The 23,376-nt window shown below is 45.8% G+C and overlaps 3 protein-coding genes across 6 annotated transcripts; 2 read left to right on the forward strand and 1 right to left on the reverse strand.

Annotated features, from left to right (window-relative positions):
* Positions 1-90: 90 nt before the first annotated feature.
* On the forward strand, positions 91-10,104 carry LOC129590585 (uncharacterized). The gene is given in 11 exon segments (XM_055485886.1): positions 91-552; positions 555-599; positions 2,625-2,897; positions 3,463-4,334; positions 4,386-5,146; positions 5,214-5,749; positions 6,561-6,884; positions 7,024-7,351; positions 7,455-7,936; positions 8,105-8,636; positions 8,691-10,104. Coding segments are annotated over 11 exon segments (5,436 nt in total). The 5' UTR covers positions 91-320; the 3' UTR covers positions 9,742-10,104.
* Positions 10,105-10,779: 675 nt separating this feature from the next.
* On the forward strand, positions 10,780-15,604 carry LOC129590590 (uncharacterized). The gene is made up of 8 exons (XM_055485895.1): positions 10,780-10,794; positions 11,024-11,083; positions 11,282-11,628; positions 11,912-11,995; positions 12,059-12,196; positions 12,301-12,996; positions 13,054-13,531; positions 13,845-15,604. The coding sequence occupies exons 3-8, from the start codon at positions 11,516-11,518 to the stop codon at positions 15,219-15,221; spliced, it is 2,886 nt and encodes a 961-aa protein (XP_055341870.1). The 5' UTR covers positions 10,780-10,794; positions 11,024-11,083; positions 11,282-11,515; the 3' UTR covers positions 15,222-15,604.
* LOC129590589 (atrial natriuretic peptide receptor 2-like) lies at positions 15,240-22,435 on the reverse strand. 4 transcript variants are annotated; one of them, XM_055485893.1, is made up of 19 exons: positions 22,211-22,435; positions 21,639-22,103; positions 21,340-21,437; positions 20,476-20,658; positions 20,260-20,409; positions 19,811-20,161; positions 19,613-19,698; positions 19,341-19,476; positions 19,051-19,251; positions 18,579-18,889; positions 18,364-18,439; positions 17,927-18,259; positions 17,470-17,653; positions 17,185-17,337; positions 16,830-17,049; positions 16,414-16,561; positions 16,142-16,240; positions 15,738-15,878; positions 15,240-15,635 (listed from the first exon to the last, which is right to left on the reverse strand). In XM_055485893.1, exons 2-19 carry the CDS (start codon positions 21,881-21,883, stop codon positions 15,553-15,555), a joined length of 3,198 nt encoding a protein of 1,065 aa, XP_055341868.1. In that variant the 5' UTR covers positions 21,884-22,103; positions 22,211-22,435; the 3' UTR covers positions 15,240-15,552. The 4 variants fall into 4 exon arrangements, with proteins under 4 accessions (XP_055341868.1, XP_055341866.1, XP_055341869.1 ...); XM_055485891.1 differs by having other exon boundaries at positions 21,639-22,435; XM_055485892.1 differs by having other exon boundaries at positions 15,541-15,674; positions 21,639-22,435.
* Positions 22,436-23,376: the final 941 nt, after the last annotated feature.

The following is a 23,376-nucleotide window of genomic DNA, read 5'->3' on the forward strand; positions in this document are numbered from 1 at the left end:
GACGTTAAAATTATCACCGTCTCTTAGTAACAAAATTTTGCACATTTAATAATATCGCAGAAATGAGTTAGCACTCGCTCAATTCAGCCAGTGAGGCGCGTTTCGTCCAGTAGGACACATGCACCGAATGTATTCATGCGTATATAATCATGTCGAAATCCGACAAGTGTTGTCGTTTCGAATCGGCAGTTCTATCACTTAGTTCTATTATCGGCAGATCCAATCCTTTACGGTGATATTAATGCCAAGTTGTTTCTTTCCCGTTCGAATTAGTCAAAGGACTGCTTTGACGATGCGGGGCGATATCCTCGTGGGTAGAGATGATTCCTATGGTATATTATTTCCCACTGCTATGGCGTGCGCCCAAGATGTGCCACGAAAATTTCGAAATTCTGAACATCACGGACTCAAGCCGTTACCAGATCAAACTACAGAATCTAGCTACAGATTATGGCGACCGGATTCTCTGCGAGGAGGACTGCCCGCCAGAAAATTACAACGGCTTTCTGAACTGGGCCGATAGTCGGGAGATGTGCAATGATCCGACGCGCATCTTTATCATTGTCCGTGCCATGGCGCGGCGCGCTGGACCTGCGCCGGTAAGGAAAATCAAAATCAAATCAGTCGAAAACTACAAATTTCTTAACCCGTTCCCGTCCATCCCTGTCAAATGGCAGGGTGGGGGACTCTTTTTCTAAAAGGGCCCGTAACGCAGATTGCCCGTATTCTTAAGTTATATTTCACAGCAGGCATCTTAAGTGTCATTTTAAAAAATAGGACCGTCAAACACAGTGTGGCCTGGGCATGCACCAAGTGACCAAAGGTGCCCAAAATCAGGAATTTTGGGTTCGCGAAGGTCTTGGTTGCCCTTGCAGCCTCCCAACATCAGATAATTCCACAATAAATTATTCGACCCAACCTAGCGGCCCTTATTGCAAAATCATTAAATGGCAAGAAATCTAAATGGACAGTGGACAAGCACGGTCATTCTAAAATTTCCTGCCAAGTTTGACAGGGATGGGCATGGTGCTACTTCAGCAGTAAAAGTATAAATTTCATATAAAATCTCAGGAGCTTGGTGAAAAGCCTCACATGGAATCAAAAAATTCAGCAAAAAAAGTGTTACAAATGGTGGTATTTCAGTGGTCATCGAAATGACCAGTGGTCAGTAAGCTCGAAAACTTTCAAAAACCGCTTTTTTTGGGGGAAAATTTGGAAAACTAATTGCAAATATAGTGTAGACAACAAGAACTAACGCGAATTATGGACCGAAAAGTGTTTTCCGTTTGCTGACACCAAAATTTTGCTGAGTACCATGTAAAAAATCAGATTTAGATTCGAGAAATGAATATACTACACACTATACCTAGTCCAGGGTTAGGAGAAATGATAAAAGTTGAACCTGCTGTAAAGTTATGTATCCATTTTTGAACTTGTATAGCATTTCTGCATTCCGCGGACACATGGGCTTCGTTGAGTTACCGTGCCATAAAGAATAATAACGAAAAGGACCATGCGGGTACAGTTTTTCAGTGCCGGTGCGGCATATACCGTATACTGTAGGACGTAGGTGATGCGGTTCGGGTAGTTGTCGCTGTGGTTTTTGGCTAATAAACCGCTCAAAGATTGTTGAGGCTTTTGGTAGAGTTCCCTGTACAACCTCTATTCACTACAAAGTTACCATAAGTTGGCTAAAATCAGTAAGCGACATTGTCTGCGGATTGCGACAACAACGAAGATTGGTTAACGTACAGTATAACGAGGACATAAGCGACCAACACCGCATATGTACTGGTAAGGATTCATTTGCTGTTTTTGTCTAACTAAGAATCGCTCAATATCGTTTTTTATTGAAAAGCGTGGAAATTGTATCTGTTTTAACACGTGCCGGCACAAAAATGAAGTTTTTTAACAATTTTTATTATTACTGACCACTGGTCAACTCGATGACCACAACACTGTACTAGAAGTGAAGAGCTTTTTAAGGCCTTCCGATAAAGTGTTGGTTTGCCTCAGCGCTACTCTTCCATAATCAGTTCTAAATTTCGGCGTTTTACCTGCCAAATGGCAGGATGCCCATCCCTGTCAGTTTGGCAGGCTATCGCCCTGGTTGACCTATGGTCACAAAAATTCTCAAAAAATCAGTTTTTCTTGATTGAATTATTTGATTCTGAATTGCCAATTTTCAAGTTGATATTCGCACTCCTTCTTGTAGCTGACTTTGGTGGGTTAATTTTCTCATTATGCAAAAATAATTCATCTCACCACCCAATTTATGCAAGTAAGTTATTAAATACTGTGTCAGTATGGTATAGAGCCAGGGTTAAATTCACATTTCACACGCAAGATTACAATTCGAGTTTTTAATGGAATTTTAATGGACAGTTCGAGTATCGTTGCAAGAAGCAATAAACAACATTGTGGCAAAAAGTACTGTTTCATCCAAGGTCTGACTCAGCTTGTATCGGCTCAATTTCGAATTTTACAGTCGTGATCGGAATTGAACGGGAAGATACTGTAAATACAAAATTTAACTCTGCAATCCGCATTTTTTACCATTTTACCGCCCTAACGTTAACTGTATGAGACTGTTAGATTTTTGTGTGACAGTTGTTCCATTCCAGTCGATACGCATCGTTTAACGGAGGGCACAAATGGATACCTGGAGACCTTCGGTTACTTGCGGGATTTGGACAGTTTTGCCTGGCTGCCGGTTTGCGTTCCCGACATCTACGAAGTGTCCGCTCTCTATGGCGGGCTGTTGCCGACTCAGCGCCAGACACTGGAGCCCAACGGTACCACTCTGCTGGCCAGGCGACTGGCGCAGCTCACTGCCGTGGAAGCGATAGCCACAGTTGTCTGCCGCTCTCTCGGTTTTGACTTCTTTCCCAAATTTGGTAAGGAGTCTCTAGACAGACCTCGCTTTCGGCCCGCGCTCAAGCTCTGACTCAGACTCTGACCGCTCAAACTCTGACTCTGACTACTCAAAGTCTGACTCTGATTGTCCAAACTCTGACTCTGACTGAATAACCTAAGAAACCTAAGAAATCACTGAAACCTAAGAAACCTAAGAATAACCTAAAAAACCTAAGAAACGTAAGAAGAAACCTAAGAAACCTATTGAAAAACCTAAGAAACCTTCAGAATCAGAGTCAGACTTTGAGCGGTCAGAGTCAGACTTTGAGTAGTCAGAGTCAGAGCTTGAGTGGTCAGAATCAGAGTCAGAGTTGGAGTCTCGCCCCTCGCTTCCAAGGTGTCTCACTTAAAGTGAATAGCATTATTTTAGTTTACTAAATTGTACCGCCAACTTCTTGTACCGCCAACTTTTAAACTGTAACTTCATCGAAAGGTCACTATAATAGAAGCGTGATACTGTTAATAGCCAAATAATTTTTAAAAAGAAATTCAGTCAAATATTTCTTGCTTCTGTATTACGCACGTACCTGGTTTCTTTCAACCCAGGTTTCATGCTGCCTTACGAACACAACTACGTCGCCAGCGCCACGGTATACTTTCCCTTCCATCTGCACTGCACCGGCTACGAATTCCACCTCCGCGAATGCACCATGGAAGACTCCGACGACAAACACTGCAACGCCGGCGTTCCCCTGCATTTCCGTTGCACGGACGGTAATCGGGATCCCAACACTGTTAAATTCTCAACCCTCGTCGCGATCAACTCGACCGTTACCACGAACTCCAGCCACAGCACCAATTCCACCTTCTCCACTAACTCCACGCTTTCGTCTAACTCTACTCTTATCCCAGACTCTGTCCTCATAACCAACCCTTCCTCGATACCGCGGGCCTTCGAGGTCTTCGAAAGCAATTACGGCCGGTGGGTGCCGGTTTCGCGGATGGGCTGGACGCCGACGGAGAACGAAATGGCCTGCCATTCCACTGGGAGGATGGACGTCTTCGGCGCCCACCGGATGTACAGTTGCTTGGAGCACCATGACTATTACACCACCCGTGGCATTAATCCGGTGTCCGGACAGTACCAGATGATGATTGATGGGGTTAACTATCCGGTGGTGTGCGATATGACTAAAACAGATCCCGGATGGTTGCTTTTGTTCAACAACACATTCAATTGGTTCTGGTCCGATGACGACGTGATGAGGCTGCATCCCTTTAACTATACGACGTATCAGAGCTACTCCATTCTCGGATTGGCTGACCAGATTCTGAAGAGATTTCCAGGGAATAAATACGATATCCGGATTGATGTTAACGGAAAAGGCGTGTTCAGCGACGGTGGGGGGATCTTTCGAATCCCCCGGACCGAGTCCCTGGTTTCAAGTGTCCCAAACCGTCCCATGGAAACCATCCAGGTAACACAAAATATTCCTTAATATTTCGATTATGTAACCGAAATTTGAAAGATTTCAGACAGCTTTCAAGAGCACCCAGAATCCGGTTTCACCCTAGAAATTCCCCATCTTTCCAACTGGAGTCTGGGATTGTCTCTGTACCGCATGAGCGACAATCGCTGGGGTTCTGGACCCTACGGTAACCTCATTACCCGTAATCCAGATATTGAAAGCGTTAATGGATGGGTTCCCGGAGAACGTCGCGATCCCCGCTATACCAGCTTATGGATTCGGGAAGTCCATCATGATACTTCGTTGGATAACTGCTCGTATCCGCTTTACTTGTTTGAAAGGCGGGACTTCTCCAGAAGACAGTTGTACGCTTCTTCTAGTCTCCGAGGCTCTGAGGCTCGGGAGAGCGTTCTCTGGGGCGCCGGTTGGATCCCGGGATCCCTTCCGGCGCCTCCTGGACAATGGATCCAGGTAGATTTGATCGGAGAGCACCTTATTTCCAAGCTGGTTATTGCTGGCACCACACGGATGGTGGTGGTGAATGAGACGGCTGGGATCAACCGGACTGACCACTACTATGTCACAACATTTCAGCTGATGTACAAATCGGCGTGGGAGGAACCTTTCCAAACGATGAAAACAGTCTTCAAGGTAGATCGGGCGGATGGGATTCAGCGGACAGTGATCAAGCTAAAAAAACCGGTAAGGGGCCGGATCTTCCGGATTGTACCCGACGTGGTGGCGGTCAATGGAACACAGAGAATGGCGGGATTGCGGTGGGGATTATACGGCTGCGGTTTAAACGCGCACCCGCTTTCCACGTGAGCGGAATATTAAGAGTTCATGATAATTTCATGATTGTTGTAATGGCTTTTTTGTTTGGTGCAGGTACGCCATGACTAAAACCCGCAGCCACGCCTATCGGGTGGCCGGCCGGACTAAGTACGGTACAGGCTACGCCGCTCTCCTTAACGAAGACGATTACCTGTCCCATGCCAACTGTACTTTTACGTCAGTCGAACTGGACCTGACTGAGTATGTGCACATCGACGGGCTGGTGTTTGCCGGCAATCCCTACCGCCCAGTGCGGATCACCGGCATCAAGGCGTACTACAGCGCCGATGGCAGCCGTGAAGCGTTGGATCACCATTTGCACCACGTCAACGGCACCGTCATCGCCGTGCAGGAGACAATCTTTGCAATGCTCAGCGAGAACGAGCCTCTATACACTGTGCATCCCGCCTTTGAGCCGGATGCACGGCTTTTGCGGCTGCAGTTCGACAAGAACTGTCCTTTCCGTTTCGAGGTCATTGGCAAAAGGATCGAAGATTACTGTGAAGTGCAGTTAAATGTCGCAGCAGGCAGATTTAATGTCACTATGTCATCGCAAAAGGATCGGTCGTCCGAGTTCAACATAGACAAAGGTAACTTTTGATCAATACTCGTATACTGGCATAGGTCAATTGCTCTGTGTAAGCATTACGCGACGCGCAAGCGGCAGTCGGGTAAAAAAACATGACGTCACGGCGCGTAAGCAGGTAAACGATTTGATTGGCAACCCAGAATTCTGGGATGGGTTTTCAGCTTACCCGTCCGCGTAACCGTTGCGCTTCGACGTCGAAGCGCAACCGTTACCCAAACTACGAGTAACTCGTAACTCTCCTGCCCAGATCAACAAAATTTTTGTTTTTTGAACCAAAAGTGCATCCAGCGACCCAGATTCACACTTCTAAACTCAGAATCAACTTTTTTGACGTTTTACCGCATTAAAGCATCAAAAACAGATTTTTCAGTTCCACTTCAGTTTTTCCGTTGTTCAATAATTTCTTTCTTGGCACGGAAGCGTATTCGCCTTACGATTGGACGATATTTTTTTCGCTGAGTCATGGGCAGATTTTTACCCGTTTCTCCGTTACCCGACGCGCATCAGTTACCCAAATGCAACTGACCTATACCACTCTACGTAGTAATGCAAAACAAAATTTTAAATTACTGAACATTGTGTTAATAAACATTTGTTTATCTTAATTAGTTACCGTATTTCCAGGCACTTTATTGTCATACGGAATCCATGCCTATTTACGTATTCTTGATCTATTTTGCTATGCTATGCTTTATTCAATTTTTAACTGCACTGGTTACTCGGCATTTTTTTTGCCTATGCACTGTAATTTTAAATTAATTTATTGCTCGAGTAAGAAATACATGTGCCAACTGCTAAGTGACTTCTTGCAGGATTTTCGGCATGGTTTCCCAAGACCAACAACTTAAATGAGACACTGACTGTTGACATGTTTATGCCGCATTCGATAACGGCCATCGGTGTCCGTGGGGTTCTCCAGGATTGGTTGAAGAGTTTTGCTCTGTATCATGCACTGGCTAGAAACAACTGGACGTTATATCGCGAATACAATGTGACGGACAACCCGATCGAGACACTGATGATACGACTGAACCCACCCATTGATCAGGCCCGCTTTATTCGAATTCAAAATTTACAAACCAAAGATCGCATAGCGCTGCGACTGGAGCTCTTTGGCTGCACTATTCCGCCTTCTAGTATGTTGGGGTGAACAGTAAGGTTATTTCAATAAATTAAATTCCAAGTTCTACCGCGAAGCGTTCTATCCCAGCAATAACAACCAATTGAATCTAAAACCTATGAAGGACTTGTAAGTCAGTTTAGTTTCTGTGGTAGAGTCATCCCATTTTCCGGGCGTCAGTATTCTGCGAAAGACCTCTTTGGTATATGACAACGTTACCATCCCTGCGGGACAAGCAAAATCTAGACGTGCCTGCTACAACGCTATGTCAGCCGCCCAGCACGGCGCTTTCCTGTACTACTCGGAATACGGTCGCTGCAGAGAAGCGCGCGCGCTCAACGACACCGCTGTTCTCGGCTTTCAGCGCGACGAGTTGTATGACTTACACTGGCCTGACAATGACGCGAATCCAGACTGGGGACCGCGGCCCTTGATCTCCCATGTCGAATGCCCGGAAACTGAGTCCCATCTCAGTCAGTGCAAGCAAGTATAGTATATCGTTTTTTATAAAGCGTCGGCAATTGTCTGAGGATACGGGAGCCATTATCAGTTTACGGTCAACTTAATGTAAAATGTTTATTTATAGACTGCCGCATATCACCGACGACCCGGCCAACCCGTCAGCTCCCATCATCCCGGAATGTGCAGTGTCCTGTGGACATCCGGGGCGTATCAGCTGTGCGCGAAAATTTGGATACAATTATTACTATTCAGAAGTGGTAAATGCGCCGGCGCAGAATGTCTCGTATCAGTGCCTGTACGACTATTTGAACACACGGTCTCAATGGATTAATCTGACGTGCCAACGTAATGAAACATGGACACCATTTGCGGCGCAGTGTCCCAAGTACTGGAGTGACGACTTGACCGGGAATCGGCCGCTGACATTTTCGTCCATCAGCAATATACACACAGCTATGGCTATGGCGTGGCCCAGTGGTAACGAATGGACAACGGCGTCGTTGAGTTGCCGTAGTACACGACGGACGACGTATCCGTACGTAACCGTGGATATGATTGCCGCCAATGATGTGTACGGTGTGACCATTGATTTCGGGATCGGTGAAGGTGAGAGGCTTCAAAACAGTTTTTCACAAAATATATATCTTTGGGCGGCGACAAAATTCACACTAATCGTTGCCAGTCAGCCGGCACAGTAGAGTGCGTCGTACTAAGCGTCTTTTGCCGTAATCATCGTCGCTTGCTGCCAGAATGTAGCTCTTCTCTTTTGTGTAGAGCTTCCGAATGCGAACCTTAACATCTACGTGACAAATACACTCAACCCAAAATACGCCCTCAACGATCTCTGCCATAGCCAGGTCCACGCCAAAAGCAATTTCCGCCGCTGGCTGAACATCGCCTGCCGCCACCCGGTCGTTGGGCGCTACATTACGGTGCAGATCCGCGAGAGCGAACCCGTCAATCTAGTTATTTGCTCCATTCAAGCACGTGGGACCTCATGTGGTCCATATGAAAACCTAGGGATGGGCGGACAGGGCCGAGTGGCCCAGGCTACAAAAGTCAAACAGAGCTCGGCGGAAGAATCTTCATCCCCAGCATTCCTAGCTATTGACGGTCATCACGTCGTCCCGGACGCAGATCCATACCGGAACAGCACGTGCTTCACAACCACTGATACGCCTGGTTTTATGACCATAGATCTCGGCAGTCAAGCGGCGGTGTATGGCGTGACTCTGTACGGAGCCGGAGACGGGAAGAATCTGAATATTACCGTTTCTCCCATTTTATCGGAGAAATCTGACTACGTGTAAGCAGGTTGCTTGAATACATGGACAACATAAAAAAGGTGAGGCTTTTGCAGATTCCAAAGCTGCTGGGACGGCACAAACGGAACAGCTAGCAATGAGACGGATGGCAGGGTGGTTATTCCTTGCACGGACGGTCCGGTATTTGGCCGCTACGTTACCGTCGGCAAGATTAACAAAGGCCAAGGGCTTACTGTCTGTGAGGTGAAAGTGTGGGCCCGAAATTGTTCTGAGCGCATTAACCGTGCCCTCTATAAACCGGTGCAGTATAGCAGTGAGGGTGAGAGCGGTGTGTCCCCGTCTTACGCCACCGATGAAGAGCCCCGCACCGCTTTCGCGACGGATCCCGAAGGCAACCCGTTCTTGATCGTTGACATGGTCGGTACGTATGTTCTCTCGCATGTTGAGGTCGTCAACGGCCGGTACCCCTTAACGAATCTCAACGTTTCCACCTCCAGCACGGGCCACAAGTGGGACAACTTCTCCGTGGCGTCTCAGGTGGCTTCCTCTGTTAAACCAGACGAAACGGTTACGATGCGACTGTACCAAAACGCCAGCTGGGCGCGCTATGTTTGGGTTGAGATATACAATACCTCCAACCGCAACGTCCCGGTGGAGATTCGGGAGATTCGGGCTATCAGTTTTGGCTGTGGAAACAACCCACTGGAAAGGTCCACATACCGTAATCTGGTCCTGGCCTTGCCGGGCGTGACTGCAGCAGCCCCATTGAAGCCGCTGGCAGATGCCTTTGTCACTGTGGATGGGATGAAGGTACCGCGGCGAGAGATGTGTTATGAGACGCGCGGTGTGGAGGTCGTCCTGTGGAAAGCGGTTTTACCGAGCAATGCGACTGTGCGGAGGATATCCGTGTATGGGATCTTCCCACTGTCGTTGAAAGCGTTCGTGGACGAAACGTTGTGCGGTTCGATTTCCTCGCCGGACGGAAAGATGAGGGAGTTCTCCACGATTTGTGATTACGGAATGGCTGAAACGCCGATCGGTTTGGAAGGAAAGACTGTTGTAATACAAAGAATGGCGTCTGATTTTATCAGTACGGATTCTCTGCCTATCACGTTGTGTGAGGTAGAAGTGTGGGGCACAACGTAGTCTTTGATGTCTGTTCCGGTTATGTGCTCGGCCATCATGGCCGTAACCGAACTCAGAAGCATGATATCCGCACCGGACCGCACGATATGGCTGCCTTTAGCCCCTGATGTTGGCAGTTTGCTGTACATCCGTTAACTTACAGTAAGTTGTACTTTTTCATATTTGCATTTTTACAGCTTTGTCTGGGGTGGAGTTTAGCTTACAAGCATGTCATCAATGTCATGGCTGCTGCTACATGAACGGTTTTTCAATCAATCTGTTTTGCTGGACTAACACATACGCATGATATTTGAGGAATTTTGAGCATTAGGAACACGCCTTATGAGCGTGATTGGGGAAATAAAAAATTCTGTAGTTGTATGACTGTCGACCAAAGAGTCCAAGACTGCTTGAGCAAAAATGCAAGATGCGGGAGTCGCACCCACTTACACCTGTTAAAGCGAAAATCTAATGACTGCTAATCGATAGGCTAGATTGGTTCAACGTCCTCATACTGTCTACACTTTTGCGAAAATGAGCCTAGATTGGGGCTCGAACGCGGAGTCTTTCGTTTACAGCCACAGATGCATGCCGGCTCGGCTATCTTGCATACGCTATCGGATTTTTTTGCCAACGTCGTTTGCTGTCGGATGTCACGTTCTCGCCAACACCGCAACCACCGCTTAATTGCTTTGTTTGCTTTATGTTTCTGCTGCATCGTCGGTAAAGTTGAGTGAACATTAAACTGCAAGTCTCACAGCCGGCATTTGATTGCACTAAAAAACGAGTATTACTACAGTACCAGTACCGTAATGATTAGTATGTACAGTACCATCACTTCTACTAACATAACTTCTTACCAGTACACCTACCAATGACGCTACCAATAAGTACTGTACTTAATTAATTTGACCTGGTGGGGCGAAGTCGCTGTAAAACTTAACCCTATCCAAAAAACACGATTGCGTTGTTAGTTGTTATTGTTATTGAGTAAATAAGTATTTGATTGTGGTTTTATGCATCCGTAGACATTTCATTTGACGCTGCTCGAACGTCGAATGCTTCTGGTTGCCGGTTGGTGATACTGTACGAGGACCATTGGGTGCTGTGAACATACCCTGCACGATTAGGCTGCGATGAACAGCCGGCTAAAGTTAAGCCGTTTGCATTCAGACTGTGATATCAGTGGCGTTGCGAGCTACGGCTGTTCATCGTAGCCTAATCGTGCAGGGTATGTTCACAGCACCCAATGGTCCTCGTACGCGTTAAGCGATAAGTAAGTACTGTACTGACTGAACCATAGGCGGACACGTCATGCATCGATTTCGGCTAACCTTGCAGTCGGGAAGATTTAGCTGTTGAAGTAAGACAGGTTTTAGTACGAAGCAAAGCAATTTCACGTCGTTTCGTAGACTTTCTGGCTACTATGACACCAACATCTCCCCGTTCTACAAATACTTTGCTGCAGAGATGGCATTGCTCCGTATCGAATAACTACTTACAAGTCACAATAAGAAATTTAAGATACCAAGTATATTATAACAAATTAATTATTACTTAGATCGAAGAAGAATAATTGATGTTGAAGAAGAATAATTGAATAATCCCTAAGACAGCACTAAGCGATGCAGCAACTTCCATTGACAACGAGTCCAGACGGAACGAATTTCGTATGGCAGATTGACAGCAAAGCAATTTGACATCATTGTTGGTTCAACAAATATCATCCGCTACAAATCGATTCTAAGGGCAATTGCCTGTAGTGACGCCACAAGCATCCATCGGCATTGTCCAAATGCTGCTGTTCGCATGGATGATGGGAGCACAGTCGTCTCAATTGTCCTCATCCATATCTTCCATGGCCGACAACCTGTACCATCGAGCGCAGCACTGTGGCCACGCTGCACAGTAAGTTGCCAGAAAGGGGGATTGCCCGCTAGCAGCTATTCATTCCAGTGTGTTTTATGACCGCGTTAGAGAATCTGAATTAAGTATTAATATAATTTGTAATCTCTTTGATAGAGTGTACGGGCATTGAATAGAACACGATTCTGCAAAAAAACAACAACAACAGTTTCAGTTTAATGCATGATAATGTATTTACTTGGCTGCGTAACCTCAGCGTTTCGCCGTGTCTTTGCGGACGATCTAGCTAGCATTACGTCAACTGGCTTTCATTTCCATTTTGCAGGGCGCGTTTGTGTTCATGGAGAAAATCCGATAGTTCTACTTCAGCCTGCGACAGCGAAAAACAGTACACCCAAAGACGAATCAGGTATCAGTATCACCTGTATAAGTGCCGTCAGTGTTATGCAGCAGTCCAATTTAAATATTCCAGTAATTTGGCAGAAGAGAAGTTCTCAAAGAATTTGTCACAATTGTTATGTGACCGTACCAAGCGATCCCAGTCGGCAGACGTATCGCAACGTCAGAGCATATCAAAATCAGCAGACGTTACACAATGTGATTCAGTAAGGTACTTCAACAGAAAATCCATAAAAATTTATTTAGCATACGAGTACCCAAATTCATGTCATACGTTCTTTTGTTTGAACCCGTTTATACCCTTGCCTCATAAAGATCACCGACGAGATCCACAGAATCTCGAAGGAGGAAAACCGCATCCTCCAGCAAATGCTATAATCCGCCAAAGATCACCTCGGACGTGGTTGGACAAGTACGCTACGCCCTTTTCCGGGAATTGGCAGATCTGTACTCTCGTGGGAGCGCGGACGCGGCAACCCTAATTTTGGGTTTAAACAATGACCTTATTCGCCAGATCATCCACTCCGTTCTTCTCGCCAACGAGCCGATCAATAGCGCCGTCTCACGGTTAATTCGCGTGTTAAGAGAACGCGGTCCCCCGCGCCGCAACGTTGCCGGCACCAGCAGTGTAGGCGTCGTGCATGTGCGCTGCCCGAAACAGCACGACCAGCGCATCATCGGGATCTTTGCCCGCAAACTGGCTGGTTTTGCGGAGATGTTTACGGCGGAACGGGCTATCTCCCTCGCGTTGCTGCAGATTGAAACGGCTTTCAAGGAGGACACAAAGGCCGTGGATCTTGTTGTCGATTTCGGGAATTTTCCTTGTGAGGGGTGCGGCATGGAAGTAGTGAGGAAGCTGCTGGCGGAATTGGCGCAGTATAAAGGATTTTGCGAAAGGGTCTTCTTCGTAGAGTTCCCGGAGGAGTACAAAGGGCAGTGTGAAGAATGGAAAGCGCTGCCACGAGAGTTCCGACGGAAGGTGTGGTGTGTAACGGAAGAAAATCTTCAGTTGTGAGTAGAATTTTAAGGGCTCTGGTCTGGGCTGTGCCATAACACTGTTTATTGCAGCGTTTTGCCGGACTATTACCAAAGATTAGCTCGAAATGAATGCATGACCGGGGAGCAATCCGCGGATAGCCGCAGTTGCGTGTCCAACACTATCGAGCGGCAGGCAGCAAAGGAAGCCCGCCGCAAAAGTGTCAAGAACTATTTTGAAACAACCGACCGTTATTTAGTCATCACACAGCTGAACCGTACCGAACTATCCACTGTTTCCTTTACAGTTCGGAATATTAGTTCGGAAGCATTTCTTGTTTGTCACTTTGTTCCCAAGCGTCCAGCATACACGATCCGCCCGTCCGCCGTTTTCTTATTGCCTTATCCCGCGGCTCAGGAATTTATTATTCGTACCCAGGATGAATCCCCGCAGATAGGCGACACGATCGCTTTGCACATTTACGTTCTTCATAGTCAGAGTGTCGGAAGAATAGCGAATGGATGCGATGCGACGGCTATCCGGCAGTTTATAGAACGAGAAAAAGGGGAGGTATGCTTTCTTTCTTTAGCTTTTATTTTATTTAGCGCTGAGAACAATAGCTCCGTCGCATACAATTAAGTGCGATGGTCCAGTGGAACATGTATAACGTGGAGGGTACGTGGATGTGCATTGCGTACTGCCCCACATGCGTATGCTTTGAGTGAAGGCTAACAAATAAAAAAACTGGGTTTCTACAGAATCCCTCGTTATCGAGTGGGATATGGGAAGAGACTTTTGTTGTCTTAAACTGCAAGAGAACTGTGTACATTTTATTATGTCGCAACTGCACTGCACTGCACCGCTGACATTTTTTACGCAATAGGTAATCTTGAAATGTACCTGTGACCTAATCGTTTCCAAAATCGAGGTGACAAACTCAATGCACAGCATGAACGACACCGACGCGCAGCTATTTGATTCAAAACCTGTACCAGTGGACTCGACAGAATCTGTTGGTCGTCCTCAAGCTATATCCTCTGGCAGCAGTAGCGACAGTCACGTTACATGCCTTAACAAAGATTTTGTCGACATCAGCGAAGCGGTTGAACAGTACAATTATGCGCGTGGAGACCGTTGGGCACAGCGGAAACCGAAAACCTATCGCCAACGCATGTCCAGATCTGTGAAAAGCGTGGCTGCCGCCGAGGTATCCCAGTGCCAGCTAACATCGCAGAGCTTAGAAGAATGTCAGCAAGACAGTGGGCACATTGTCGAAGAAGTTTCATGCGCCAATAATACATTCGAACCAGTGACCGGCAACGATGCTTGCCAGATGACGCGTGACACATGCGAACCAGCGGAAGTAGGCGATAAAATGCCCTGTGTAGTGACAAACAAAACGCTGAACGAAGCGTTACCGGAATGTTGCGAGAACGAGAGCCAGACGGATACGACACAAAAGCACTGTACGGAGGTCCAGTGCCCATCGGATATCTGGGACCGAACGGACGCTTGCTGTGATACTAGTCAGCCGTGCGAAATAGCTGCAACCCAGACCGCATTGGAGGACTGCTACGAACTGGAAAACACTGAGTGTCACGGAGCTGTGGAAGAGGCTTCTCTTGCTGCAACCGAAGAACCCTGTGTTGGGCAAAGGGAACCTCCTGAATGCACCGAAGAACTAACAGCCACAGCTCCCGAAGCGTGCCCTGAAGACGAATTTAGCCCATTAACAAACAACCTGGATGCTGAGCCTTTGCTGATGACGGACGCGCCGTTAGATTTCCTGTCGCCTCCGACTGAACCGCGATTAGCGCAACGTTTCGATCCCGTAGCGAGCGGTGCCGAAGGCGAAGCGTCAGCTCAGATCCCGGGTTTTGTCAAGTGGTTTGCAGTGCTAACTCTTTTACTGCTCTTGTATTTATTATACCGACAAAGAAAACTGACGCCGGTTACTGCGGCTGACGAACTGCGCGCTCCAGAGCTATGGAGTCTTCGGCCTTCCAAGCGCGGATTACGCGAAACCAAGCCGTCCATTACCGTAACGAAGCCCTGGCTGCAGTTCTGGCCGTTTCATTGTACAGATGGAGGCAAATGTTGGGGCGGATTTCTCAGTGGATCGTTTCCGCATGCGCAGCAATGCAGCGCCCTGCTGGAACCGGTGCGATCGTACTGCGCAGAAGGGCAGGATAAAGGGACACTGGCATATTGGGCGTGCCAGCTAGCCGCACAGGTTGATGGTGAGCAGTGCCGTAAATAAAGACGGACAGTTGTTTATGATCTAAATTTTAAGAATGTTACAGAGAAAAAATTACTGTTGTTGCGGATCAAATGCATCCGTGGCAAAACAATGAAGTTTGCAACAGCAAACACAAAGTTTAAAATGCAATATTAAAAATTATAGAAGTTGTGCTAAGATCCTATTGGTTGAAAACTAATATGAGTAAGCGCAACCGTAACCTCGCACCCAAAAAATAAAAGAATGAATGATATTTCACAATCGAAAATGAAACGATATGAATACGATTGAAAATGTGAAAACTCGTGGCAAATAAAAACGGACATCCAAATAAAAACGTCTGCTATTTAATTCACAGCGCCTCATGTTCGTCAAAATATTCAACCTGCCCTTTGCCCATTACCGCCGCCCGCTCGTCATGAAGGTCAAAATTTCCTAAAAAACAGACCTTTCACAGGCATAGGCGGATGCGTACTGGAAACACAATAGTTTGAACGTGAGAAAATATTCCTTAATCAATCAGCTAAATTAGCTTACCTTCTTCGTCCGTCAACCAGAACGTTTCCATTTCTTCCTCATTCGTAATTGAAATAGGACTGACCGGTGATGGCACGAATAAGAAATGCCGGTAAGCATCTAATAACGATTTCGTACTGGCCGCAACATGGATTTGCAATTCTAAAAAATATTGGTAAGTAATAAAATCAGGGACAAAGCAAAATGTAAGTCCGGCGTCGGATGCCGGAGGTGAAAATAAATACAACAGCGATACTTACTTCTCTAGTCTACCAATCTACTAAGAAACTCGACTACGGATGTCTTAAACTTACAGTACTGGCTTTAATACTTTATTTATGTGTTATTATTCATTCAAGCTTTAATAATTACAGAAATGTTAAAAATAATATATATATAATAATAATTTAATTCAATCCACTGACGATCACAAGTCTGCAGAAGCCTCTTGGCAATGATCAGGGTCAATCCGCAAATTCCAAATCTTGGAGCGGCCAAATTCAAGGTAGCCATTACCACCGGACCTATATAATCAACGACTGTAATGTAGTCATACATGCTTCATAACCTTATCAATTTGGCTTCCATCAGAAACACACGGAAATTTGTATAAAAACTTATCAAGAAAAAAAAACAAAAATTAACCAAAAATGCAAGATTGAGAACTCATATTAAAGACTTCTGCAATTTTGCTGACCCGATGTGAGCGCAATTCGAAGTTTGGCCTGCTCGTTTGGCCGATGCGGCACGATAAACCGGCGTATTTCTACCATGCTGAATAGCGCTAATCGGGCTAGTTCGCGTGCACCCTGCTTGGCAGACTCTCCAAATATCCCCGCTGTGACCTTCATGGCAAACAAAATTTAATATCAATAAGTTAAAAGTTTTTTCGGAGAAAATGTAGTATTGTCGATTTAAGCGTAGTATCATGTCTTTGTTTTCCAATAATTTTATAGTGAACCTATAATGCATGATTGTGGCAGCTTTTTGGGTAACTAGGCCATCTATTGTGTAAAACAAGTGAAAACGGTGAAGACAATTCAGCGCAAATCTGTGAAAGCGCTAATTACGGCTGGCAGTCATTGTACTCGAATATTGCACGTATCAACGTACCAATACGGTTTCCCCATTGTGCTCCACCTTAAAGCAGTCGAAACCGGCAATAAGGCTGTCCAACATTCCGTAGAAATGGTCAAGAAGCTTCGTAATCTGTGCCGGCTGGCTTTCTACGCAAATAGTCTCGAAACCCATTAAGTCCGCGAGAAAGAGTGTAGCGTTGCGATGTATTGTCGGTTGGACGCGCTTGTTCAGCATTACTCGTTCCGCGACAGCACTAAAAAGACGTAACGTTATTCAACGTATTGCATGCCGGGCCGCTGGCTTAACACATTTTCCCAGAAACTGCAAAACCCTGCTATGGGGTGCGCTTTCGGTCGTAGGTGTGATACTGAATACATAGTATCCTTACCGAGGAAATACTTTCATAAAAGCTTCATCGCTCCTGATTTTTTGCTCCAGCAGCTCGTTGTCTTTCTCTTCCACGGCTGCTTGCAGTAAGTAACCAGACTCCTCCATCTGCTGCATAAACACATCCATAATGTTCGTCTGATCGCCCATATTCCTGTTGCGGAAAACAATCATTACAGCTGGCTGAATTAAGCAACAAACGATAGCTGATGCCTGGAAAAATCGTTCACTGTATAATGTATTACTTTTTTTATAATTAAGTTGCACAAAACACATGTATGTTTACATTGCTTTGCCAATGTTGCGAACCGCTGTTTTGATTTTCTCGAACGATGGTCGTTCAGCGATATTCTCCGACCAACATTTCGTGCATAACTCTATCATTCCTGGCGGCACATCCTGATCCGGGATTTTTGGTCTAAAGGGCACTCCGCTCAATGACATGCCCTTCCGCACTTCGTCAACTATTTCTGAAAATCGTTGAAAAAATCACAACAATTACCAGCAACTGCCACTGCGATGGCGGATGTGTTATGAATTTTTCGAAATCTTCAAACTCAGGGCAATAACAGCAAAAGTGGCATACACTACTTCCGCTACGTGAAGGTAACGGACCAAGCGCACGAACTACAACAAGGCTTAGACACTCATCGACTAACAGTGCGCTTCTTATTGGGACCGACGGAAGTGAGGTGTCGCCCAGAACAGTTTTGCCGGCAACAAACGGACAATACTCGTCCTACCATTAGGCGTCATGTTGAACATTGCGTACGGCTTAGAGCGCATTATGATTTCTTGCAGTATAATGCCGAAGCTGTAGACATCGCCTTCCTTCGTACAGCTGAAGTTCAGTGCTCCACTGGCGTCCGCTCGCAGCTTTTCAGGGCACGTCCACAACAGTGTCGCGGAAAATTCCGGGTCGCGTTTGGCCATCCAAAATTCAGACACTGTTGGAGTGAAAATGCTGGCTAAGCCGTAATCCGTAATTTTCAACACGAACCGGCTATCGATGAAACATGTTGACGATTTGAAGCGGGTATGCGCACCAATCGGTGAGGTGTGCAAATAAGCCATCCCTGAAAAAATACCTTTCGATTTTGCGGCTTCGATGCATTGGTTGTCGCAAATGCGATGTTGCTCGGACTCTCGGAAATTATAGAACGAAAAAATAAGATTTCACCATTAACGATGTCCCGAATCCAGGATATTCGAATTGTCCAGTCCAGTTTTGTACCGCCATCGCCCTCGAACATCAACTAAAACAAATAGCCACATTGAAAATCGTTGCGACCAAACTTCTATACGAAATGAGAACCGTACTCAGTTGTTTCTAGCTTTTGAACGAGAAATTGAAACTGGCGTCAGACAGTAGAGACCAACATGAATAGCACGTACATCAAGCGGTCCTTTGCCGCACATCTCGTACAAAATGCAGATATTATCGTCTTCTACGCAGCCACCCAAGAAACGGGCAACGTTGTCATGATGTGTTTTGCGCACGACCCGCACTTCCAGAATAACCTGTCGACTGACCACCACGCGCTTGCGGCTGGTCCAGCGCAGGACGACCGGCATTTTGTTCCATGTGCCAAAATGGTCGCTCATGGCCGTGAATCGTTTGCGCATGGATGCCGTCAGAGCCATCGACTGTCCCATGGAGCCTTTGCAGGATGCGCCCATGGAGAAGCCCTGCATGGAGTGCCCATCTGTACAAGCAATCACCATCTGTTCCCATACCACAATGTCTCCTCAACGAGCGCAATAGGACCGAATGCGTAATGTTCCTCAAAATTGGCGGTGAAATTCGAATAAAGTTTGAGTTTTTCTATTGAACAGTTATTATCAGTTGTTGTTTTTCTTCGATTACCGTCGTGTTCTTCCGATATGTGACTGACAGCATCATTCTTGCGTGTGCGATGGAATTTCAGATGCCGCAACGGCACGATCCATTCGTGATCGGATTTCGCTTGTTTGCGGGCCAAACGAATGAGATGTATGGCCAGAACCGAAAAGCCCAGTACTACCGGAATTACCACTCCCAGAGCCACTTCCAGTGTGGGAAATGGAGCTGTAGATCAGTCAACGACCAATCAGTATCCAAAAAACATACCCACATTCGATCGGGTGAAAGTGTTTTTAAAACAAAATCTGTATTACTTGCACAAATTTCCGCTTTGCCGTCGTACCCGCACGTCGGGATATTTAGCGGTGGGGTTTTTGAACCGCCTGGCCACGGTATGGGCTCCATCAATGGAAGGTAGGTGCGGTTCACTGGATCGAATTCGGCAACACACTACAACCAAGATTGTCATGGTACGTAGCAATTAATCGGTTGTGGAAGATGGGATCTAAACTTTAAAAGTGCAAAATGTGGAAAGCATGATGAGCTATCGCTTCAAAAGTGACAAGTGTAGAAAAATGGTCTATACTTGGTAAGAATCGTTAACCATCGCATAAAGATCAAACTGGACGATTCGATCCCCGGCGTCATCGAAGCTGAGATTCCCACTAGCTCCTAGAAACAGGAATCAACATTAGTGCAACTGCATAATTTTTTGTGGCTACTGCAAAATACGGCTAAATGTGAGACTGGGCCTCTTAAGTGCATAGACGTAGCTAATCGTCACCTCGAACGGTCGCGTTGGTCATAGACTCAACCAAGCCATTGCAGAAATCGATTCCCACTTTAAGAACGGTGCCGTTGGGATAGCCGACCGGATTTGAATTTGTGTGCATACATGAGAGAACTTTTCCAGTGCCGTTGGCTGACTCCACAAGGGCTTTAGCAAAAATCATGATCGCGTCGTAGAAAGTGGCCACGAAGAAATTCATGGAGAACGTTCCATCGTACTTGACACGAGACACGTTAGCGGCTCGTTTAGCCAGATCCAAATACATCTCATTATTTTCAAAGGGTGCCATTGAGATTACAAACAGGGACGTGAACGCTACTTTGGCAATTGCATCGTCGCTGTCATCTGTTACGGATCGTCACATCAACTATTATCACCATATTTTGTAATACAAATACCGAGAAATTTTCGTCGAAAAGTTGTTAACTCTGATCCAACTGTACCATTTTGCCAGACTGGTTTAGCCACATTGATGAATGTATCGCGCAGTGGATCAACAACCAGATAAAGATATTCCGCATTTGTTAGATTGCTTTTCTGAGCGATAATCATGGTGTGGCGAACGTAAGTCGGGGACAGTAGAAGGGCGATAACTGCAAGGAAAAACTCAAAAACTGTCTTGTGGACCATAATGCGCAATACCGCCATAATGCGCTTACTACGTGACGTCAGACTGGCACGATTCAGGCAGTCCAGAACGATAGCGGCGTTGCGGTCGTTGTTGTTTGGTGTGTCGGGATACAAATCGCAAGCGATCTCCGTGATCTTTCCACCAGGTATGCCATCTCGATGTGGAGGAATGAATCCACGTACATCACCACCCGCCACATTCAAGCGCAGAGCTAACATAAAAAGGCACATGACCCTTGGCTCACAGGTAAAAATGTGCAAAACAGGCACGTATTACTGTAGTGGCTCGCACATCTTGAACCACAGAGTTGGTGTACGGGAAAAACGTGCATCCAGTGTACACACTCTAACAGGGCCAAACGCACGATTCGCAGTTGGTGTGCATTGATAAATTTCTGATGTTTCACAACATCTGGTCTGGAGAACCTTCTTGAATTTTAAAAAAATTAGAGCTCTAACAATTAATAACTATGTTTATGCTCAAAAGCAGCCATTAACTTAAGTCTTTGCCGTCAGCTCGAATTCTAGCGCTGATTTGTTGTGGTTTTTGGGGTGCTCCTGCAGTGTGAGGGGTACGTTCAGCGTCCACATGCTGCAGCTACAGAACAATTCGAGCTCTCAAATACAGATCTTTTCTTTCTAAGGTGAATTACAATTTTAATGAAAATGCTTAATTAATTGGACAGATTCAGAAGGAGTGTTCATGTTGAAGTCAAAATCAAGCATCATTTCGCCGCCGTGCATTTTGCCCGGTTAGAGTGTGTATATTGGATGCACTTTTTTCCCGTACACGAACTCTGTGGTTCAAGATGTGCGAGCCACTACAGTAACAGTAAGCAGCAGCATAATCTTATATTTCCGTGACATGCCTGAGTTGACTCTTGCCACTCAACTGTCGAAGTGCGTTTGCGCTGTAGGATCGCTGGTGTTATACAAACCGGCAATGGATGTCCAGTTGTACGCTGCTGCCATGCCCTGGGTCAAGATATGCCTGCAACAATGTAACATTCTCCTCTTTTTGCTTAATGTTGTTGCCCGTTTGCTCCTTATAAACAACATGTTTACAAAATTTTCATACAGTATCTTTGCACAATGCTGCAAAGCACCAGCACCAGCGTATTTGTTTCTTTCTTCGCTGGATATGCTGTACTTTTCGGTTTAAGGCATTATCGAGTAGCCCCTGGACACTTACCACATGCTGTAAACATTGTAGCCGGTTCTCACAGTGAAATTTCGGTCCTGTGTGCTGTAAACCGACTCCGCCCTGCCTGTCATGAGAACCGACATAATTTTCTGCGTCGCCATTGTCACCGATTGATAGTCGGACGCACATCCAGGCCCCAGCAGCATCTGCCCCACTACGTTATTTTGGGGATCGTAGTACCAATACTGGGGATCCGGACCGTCTTGCACGAGTATTGGATTATTATTCAGCATTACATCAACAGCCTGAGCCACCGAGTACCACGTGGCCACCGAGTCACAGTGATTGGCGTAAAGGCGATACCACGGTGTCAGAATTAAGCTGTAAGCGGCGGCCACGTCACTGATGGCCACATCGATGGCCGGAGCAATATTTCGAAAGTCACTCAACTGGGTAGAATTTCCCAACAAAATAACTCCAAAGTCATAAGGAGCGCTCAAGTCAAGTTTGGGTCTATTGAGAACACACCAGGCAGGCGTAAAGGTCGAACAAAGCACAAAGCATACGTGGAAATATTTAATTTGTGCCGCAATAAGTCGAACAAGCCGAACTACTCTAACCGAAAGAGCCGTCATGCGGTGGTGCCATGCTGAGATTTCAATCATGTGGCGTCGCATTGCTTTCGTTCCTTTAGGGATACTAAACTACTTGCTCGTATCACTGAGTCGTATGACGTAATAATGTAAGTACTGTACCAATCTACAGAACAGTCCACGTAAGGCACTTCACATTGTATTTCACATGCTGTATTTCACAACAGCTTTGAAATACAGCATTTGACTCAAAATCAATATGAGTCTCCACGCTAGCACGCAGTAATATACTGTACCTGCCGTTACGCCGTATTCACCAAGCAGTAATGTATCTATCGATATAACCATCTGTTATAATTATAATATAACAAGGTATGCCTCGCGCTCCGCGCTCGGCAAAATCCTCTTGGACGGAAACTAATACTTGACCTCTACACGATTTTTTCTCGAACCTGTGACCACAGGCTATTTTTTCACTTTTTCATTAAATGGTCCGTGCGATTCCGATTTTTTTCTACATTATTGCACTAATTCCTGCCTCCGTGGCAACAATTTGTTTTACTCGTAAGAATGTACAGCGTACCAGTATCTAAAGAACGTCATTATATTAAGTAATTACTCTATTTTCTATACTTAAGAACCAGTCAAAATTTCTTCCGACCAACGCTTTCAAAACAAAATCAAAATTCAGAAGGCACACCTATGGAAAATAAGGAATTTTTCGAGACTAAGCTTGACTTAAACTGACCACGCGTTGATTTATCCATAGAAACCCAGGAAAAATACGCTTTGAACGGTAAGCTTGTATGAATACAAGGTAGCGGTCGCGCTAGCGCGCGACCAGTTGTGTTGGAGGTAATGGAGGTGCTAAAAACTTTGAACAGTTTTGCCTTCAGAAATTTATGGCTTTTAGAAATTTAGGTCTCTTAAAATGGTAAGGAAATGAGCGTTTTAACAGTTTCTGACTCTTCTTGGGACATGTGCCCCTGTCTTGGGAACAGCACCAGCATCGGCTAATTTAGATGAAATTCTCTCTATAACTAGGCCGCCTATTTTTGCTGTCGGCTGAGGCTGTGTATTCAGCGAAAATTTTAATTTCATAGAAAAATTGTGAAATTTTTATACCGCCATTCTAAATAAAAAATTCCAAAGCAGCAAGAACTTAAAGTTAATTTCGAAATACCATTCACAAC

This window comes from Paramacrobiotus metropolitanus, unplaced genomic scaffold (genome assembly GCF_019649055.1).
Source record: "Paramacrobiotus metropolitanus isolate TYO unplaced genomic scaffold, Prichtersi_v1.0 Parri_scaffold0000040, whole genome shotgun sequence".
Classification (NCBI taxonomy): Eukaryota; Metazoa; Tardigrada; class Eutardigrada; order Parachela; family Macrobiotidae; genus Paramacrobiotus; species Paramacrobiotus metropolitanus.